General features: G+C 40.3%; 1 protein-coding gene and 1 long non-coding RNA gene across 2 annotated transcripts; both read left to right on the top strand.

Annotated features, from left to right (window-relative positions):
- Positions 1 to 284: 284 nt before the first annotated feature.
- LOC131992392 (uncharacterized) lies at positions 285 to 4,446 on the top strand. The gene is made up of 4 exons (XR_009396214.1): positions 285 to 405; positions 650 to 717; positions 934 to 972; positions 3,580 to 4,446. It is a non-coding gene; the product is annotated as an uncharacterized LOC131992392 (long non-coding RNA).
- Positions 4,447 to 4,487: 41 nt separating this feature from the next.
- On the top strand, positions 4,488 to 6,351 carry LOC131992371 (uncharacterized). The gene is made up of 4 exons (XM_059357937.1): positions 4,488 to 4,625; positions 4,773 to 4,931; positions 5,087 to 5,179; positions 5,628 to 6,351. The coding sequence occupies exons 1-4, from the start codon at positions 4,521 to 4,523 to the stop codon at positions 5,952 to 5,954; spliced, it is 684 nt and encodes a 227-aa protein (XP_059213920.1). The 5' UTR covers positions 4,488 to 4,520; the 3' UTR covers positions 5,955 to 6,351.

A 6,351-nucleotide genomic window follows, 5' to 3' on the forward strand; every position in this document is an offset into this window, starting at 1 on the left:
CTAAGTTATTCTTTAAGGTCATGTTGTCTAGAATATGTACATTACAATACTGTCTTTGTGGGTAATAGGCCTATGTTACACTATTCACTTGTACTGGACACAAGAAGTCACCATCCACTCCTCTGCTGCTCTGCCAGTAATTTTACACTCTCCTCCCCTCTGCTCACTCTCCCTGCTGGCCACGCCCTTCTCATCAGCCAACTCTGTTCACCTGTGCACTCAGGTGCTCCTCATCAGCATCCAGCCCCTATATAAGCTACACCAGCGCCAGATTGTCTTTGTAGTATGCAGAACTTTCCAGCGCTTTTCCTCCTTGTTCCTGACCCAGAATCTTCTAACTGTCCCCCTTCCAGGCTCAGGCAGATGGTGATCAATCCACACATTCCATAATCCCAGCAATAAAAGGTATTTTCACCTAATAACTGTCTACACATTGCATGCTTAAGTAAAAGTTATGCTTACATCAAAGCAATTTGATTAGAACAAAAGCAAATCAATTCAAGAAAATCAAAATAAATCTATCTCATGAGTGTTAAAATGAATTCATCGTTCATTCATTCATAGTATATTTCATCATACAGAATATTTTTTTGTGCATTGTGAATTTCAAATATTTGATGTAATTAGTATTTCTGGACTGTGTCTATAGATACTGTGGGTTAGACTTACAGTCCATCATACCCAGGACTACAGTTCCCTTGATGTCTAGCCACATAAGTGAGTCATTTACCATTTACCTTTTGTACTGCTGTGTTCATTTGGTAGCTGTTCTTGTCTTAAAGAAGTTCAATGATTAAGAGCTTATAATTAGATTTTGCAAGGATTTTTTCTTTAGCTCTGGTATTTCAAGTCTGATACTGCATGTTAGTGTTTTGTTTCTTTCTTTCTATTTTGCTGGGCTTGATGCTAAAATTATCTTTTCTTTCTTTTCAGATTCTTCGAGAAGACAAAAACTTCCTATGCAGTGGACGTGTAAGTACTGCACATTTTGTGCTGAAAAGAGGGGCTATTTACTTAAGCATTACCGCTTAAAACATGGATGCCACAGTCGAATATCACCACTTCCGTGCCTTCATAAGGAGTGCCTGTGCACATTTAAATCTTTCAATGCACTCAAAGTCCACTTATCAACATGGCACACTCAAAAGGACGTAGGGAACGTGGGTGAAGCTGTTTTCCATTGTCAGCTGTGTGACTTTGTGGAGCCTGGGAGTGAAGCTGACTTTTTTACCCATTTACGAAGACATTTGAAGCTGAAGCAAAAGGTTTCTTGTCCATATCAAGGCTGTAACTTTCAGAGCAATGTTTATTCAACCTTTAATGCACATAAAAGCAAAGAACATCAAGACCACAATAAGATGACATTCAAACCTGAAATTGTGTCACATAATGTACTTGAGGAACCTCCACCTAATATAAATATTCAACCCGAGGATAGTGCCCCTGAAACTGATGAGGTTGAGTTTGAGGTTACTGAGCTCAGTGAAGGTGTGGAGGACTTGGAGAGTCAGTTGGAACATAATGTAGCTGCTCTTTTTCTGAAAATGTCATCGATTCTTAACATCTCTGAAAATGCCCTGCAGGAAGTTATAGAGCAGATCAACCAAATTTATGTGCTTTCACAGCCATTGTTACATACCTCGGTTGGAAAAATACTAAATCAACATTGTGGAGATGTTGAGGACTCTTTAGTGAGTGAGATAGCTAAAGTATTCACTGAGAGTAATGTATTCCTGAAATTCACTTCTACTGGGGGGTCATTGTCAACCACTAGCAAGCGAACATCATACATTTCAAAAGAATTCTCAGTGGTAACTCCTGTTGAGTTTGTCCTTAAAAATGACAGGCAGACAGTTGTGTATATTCCCATACTAAAAATGCTGCAGACATTACTAAACAATGGAGAAATTTTAGATAAGGTCATGTCACATGAGACAAATTTGTCACAAGGATACAGATCTTACAGGGATGGTTCCCGGTTTAAAGACAATTCTCTCCTGACAGAGGAAGAATTCAGGATTGCTCTTTGCTTGTACATAGATGATTTTGAAGTGGCTAACCCCTTGGGAACCTCCAGAAAGAAACACAAGCTATGTGCCATCTACTGGGTACTTGGAAATCTACACCCTAAATATCGCTCCTCTCTTCATTCCATTCAGCTTGCGCTACTTTGCAAGGTCAGCAGTCTCAAAGACCATGGTTATGGTGAAATTCTCCGCCCTCTCCTTCAGGACCTTGTTTTTCTTGAGCAGCAGGGTATATATGTTGAACAGTTAGGAGCCAGCATAAAAGGCACAGTATTATTTGTTGCAGCAGACAATTTAGCTGCTCATTCATTGGGAGGGTTCTTTGAAAGCTTCACAGTAAGTCAGATGTGCCGATTCTGTATGGCCAAACGGGAGGAAATACAACACAAGGAAGTGCGGACAGGCTCATTTCAACCAAGAACAAAAGAAAATCATGACAGACAGGTGCAAGATGTATTGCAGGACTTTACCATGGCTCAACAATATGGTGTGAAAAGAAGCTGCCCACTTACTGAAAGCTTGGAACATTTTCATGTTGTCAATGGTTATCCGCCAGACCTTTTGCATGATCTTCTGGAGGGTGTTGTTCCGGCTGAATTGGCCTTATGCTTGAAGGCACTTATATCAAAGGGATACATCTCTCTTGAAACCCTGAATGTGGCTATTAAACAGTTTCCATACACATTTTCTGAAGAACAAACCAACCTCAGCTCATCGCAAAGAACTTTGCTTCCAAAGCAACAATTGGAGGAAATGGTCATGAAAATTGGACACTCCTCCGCCTTCTGCCACTACTGATAGGTCATCACATTCCTGAGGGAGATGAAACCTGGGAGGTTTTAATGAACTTAAAAGATGTAGTGGAATTGTCAGTGTCTGCAAGCTTCTCAGAGGAGTCTGTGTGCTTTCTTGACTGCAAGATTGCAGAACATAGAAATGTATTTCAGGAAGTTTTCCCGAACGAGAAGCTACGCCCGAAACACCACTACATTGAGCACTACCCTCAACTAATTCAAACTTTTGGTCCATTGTGTGATGTGTGGACAATGCGTTTTGAAGGCAAACACAAGTTCTTCAAGAATGTTGTGCGTCACATTCACAACTTCAAGAACATACCCCTTACTTTAGCTCTCAGACACCAGCATATGATAGCCTTCCATTTAGCTGCCACCTCCTTTTTCAAGCCATCTGTTGAAATTAACAGAGTGAAGTCTGTAATGGTTGCTTCATTTCCTGAAAATGTGAAGAACTGTCTCTATCTCAGGAATAACTACCAGAACACAGTCCTTGTAGCAGCTTCTGTTTGCATAGATGGCATTAAGTACAGTGCTGATATGGTCATTTCTGTTGGATCGTGCTCAGGGCTCCCAGATTTCAGGCAAATAGCAAAGATTGTGGTGATCAATACAGACATAATATTTGTCTGCAGACTCATGACATCATGGTATAATGAGCATCTTAGAGCATATGAGCTCTGTAGTAGCCATTTGTCCACCTTCTCTGTCACCCAGTTGTCTGAACTAAATGATGTTTTCCCTCTTTCACTTTACAGAGTTGGAAACAGGCAGCTTGTCACACTTAAACGTCACATATTATGCTGAGTGAATCAGAATGGACCAAAGGTTGTTGCTGAGAGTCGTCATCACTGAAGATGATATAAGGAAGGTGACTTTAAATGAGAGACCACAGTCTATTGAAGAATTAAAAGTGCAACTGGTGGACAAACTGTCACTGCAGTATGACTTTAAACTGCAGTATGAAGATCAAGACTTCCATAATGCCCTTTGCAATTTGACTGAAATAACTGATTTACCTGAAAGAGCTACACTCAAAATCATCCCTCTTGTGACTCTCCATTTAACCACGTTGTCATCACCCACCACGACTTCAGACACTGAGTGCAGCACAGCAGACACTGAGATCCTGTCGACTGGAAGAGCATCACCATCACTAAGACAACAGTGGCCAGAATTCTTTGATGTACCCAATTTCTCTGTTGATGTTGAGTATCGACTCAGACAGGCAGATCTTGCCTTTATGAAGGACGGAACACGTATGCCTCTGCCACGAGATATGAAGCATGACATACTAGAAAAACTTGCTGAGACAATGTACAGTTTCAAGGCTTACCCTAAAGATGATGACTTCTGCAGTGTTGCAAAAGCACTGATTAGCAAACACCCCTGCCTCACTGAGCCTGGAGCACACCGATGGTATGGCTGGAAAAACAGCCTCAAATTTAAAATGGCCAATTATCGCACAAAGCTTCGAAAAGCTGGATGTGAGGATGTAGCAATCAATGGAGGCAAAAGAAGTAAAGGCAACCCAGAAGGAGAATCCTCAAGCAAGAATATCAAACGGCCAAAAAGAGGTGAAGCAAACTACCTGCCTAACTTACCTGAAGGACATGATGAAACAAGCCTTGAAAATGCCAGAAAGGTTCTTGTGGAAGAAATGAAGAAAAAACAACCCAATGGCACTCTCATCTCAAAAATGATGGACCAATCATTCCCACTACGCAGACAAGAAATTGTAAAAAAGGAGCCTGCTGTACTGACCATGGTTGAACGATGGCCAGCACTCTTCACAGAGAGACAGGTAAACTATTTTTGTTCTCAACCAATAAAATAATGCCAGTCAAAAAGAAATTCAAGGTGTATGGCCAGAAATCCAAACACACTTATTGGAATGTTAACACCTCTGCCATCTTTCCATCCCTCCCCACCCCTCTCTCTACTTTTTCAGGTGTTTGCTGAGTTTAATAGAATTGCCAGTAAAAATCTTGAGGGAGACTTCTTTGAGGCTCTGGACCAGTACACCCCACGTTTCATCGAGCTTTTCAAAACAAAAAAGGGAACTGTTGGCCAGAAACTCAGTGAGCTGATGCAGCACATGAGCTGGATGGTAAGTAGGTTAATTTTGGTTTTGATCTGTATGATACTTCATCAAGCAACTTCTAAATGAAATGATCCAGACCAACCTATTCTATTTCCTGTCTGACTTGTGCTTGTGCCTTGCAAATTACTTAACTGGTCTTTTCTCTCTCCGTGTATTATTAGACACCAGACGTGACCGTACTTCGCTCTGTTGTCCTCAAAGGCATTCCCATTTTACTTGGTGACAACTCCAGTGAATTCTTCAAGACATGCTCTGTAAGTACTTGCACATTAGAAAAAGTTTGGTCTGCATTAAAATAGAACTATATCTGTGCTGACATGGAAGATGTAATTCTATCTGCACAATGTACAATATACATTTTGTACGGTGATTGATGTATTTTGTATAGCAATTCCTCCACAGCTAATCTGAGAGGTATTTCAACAGCCAGTAAATAAAAATGAAATTTGCCACATAAACATTCATTTTAAATCTAAGGAGCGGAGTTTTGGTTGAAAAGTTCATGAATATATGGACCTTGTGGAACACAGCTTTAGTTGAACCATACCAAATTAATATTGTTTGCTATATTGCAACAATTCAGTGTGAACACATATTTAAAACCATATTTTTTCATGTCTAGCAAATGCTTTCAACACTAAAAATGAATGTTTTAGAAGAGCATAAATTGACATGCTGAAGAATGTTTGTGTGTCTTTGTAGGATACAGCGAGAGACGAGGCTCTAGAATGCATCACTGTTGGTGTGCTGACAGCTGTCAGTGAAGACAGTCCTCACGAGGGTCCAAGTTCAGTGGACCTCCAGCCCATCTCCACTGCCATCATTCTTGAGGGAGGTATTGTCATGGATCGTATTACAAACTTGCCTCAGGCAGTTTGTCTGTTATTTGGGCTTACATATGCTTTGCATTTGGATTACCCAAAATGCATGGCAAATACACTGAACTTCATTCAGACTGTGATGCTTGGACTGGGAAAGAAAAACCTTCCACCAAAACTGTTAACTCTGAAGAACAGTCTGCTGGGTTAGACAGGTGAATAGCCATAGCACCTTGTAAGTTATGCAGCCATTTATGTTCCCCTGTTATCAGAGAAAGCTGGCTTGTTTATGATCTCAGTTTTAAAAAACATTCCATTAAAGTCTGTACCATGTTATGCTGGTATGCCAATGGTGGAAATAGCGCCACCTTGTAATGCAAAGAATTGTTGTCAGAAAGGAACCTAGCAAGGTTAACCTGTTTACATTTGTGTTTTGGGAAAACGTAATAGTTATAATGTAGTACAAATACAAAACCCAAGGGGTGATGTTTTTCTTTCTGTTGGTTTAAACCTGGGACTGATGCTCACTTTGGGACACAAAATCATTTGTTGTACTTTCAGTTTTTATCAGAAATGCAATGATTTTTTGTAATAAAAGTTGTAATGCA

This window comes from Centropristis striata, chromosome 2 (genome assembly GCF_030273125.1).
Source record: "Centropristis striata isolate RG_2023a ecotype Rhode Island chromosome 2, C.striata_1.0, whole genome shotgun sequence".
NCBI lineage: Eukaryota > Metazoa > Chordata > Actinopteri > Perciformes > Serranidae > Centropristis > Centropristis striata.

Bases quoted from the DNA above. Each gene is read 5' to 3' on its own strand.
- LOC131992371 (XM_059357937.1), top strand. From the start codon at position 4,521: ATGATGGACCAATCATTCCCACTACGCAGACAAGAAATTGTAAAAAAG. The intron at 4,626-4,772 runs GTAAACTATTTT...CTACTTTTTCAG, and splicing joins CACTCTTCACAGAGAGACAG to GTGTTTGCTGAGTTTAATAG. The intron at 4,932-5,086 runs GTAAGTAGGTTA...GTGTATTATTAG, and splicing joins TGCAGCACATGAGCTGGATG to ACACCAGACGTGACCGTACT.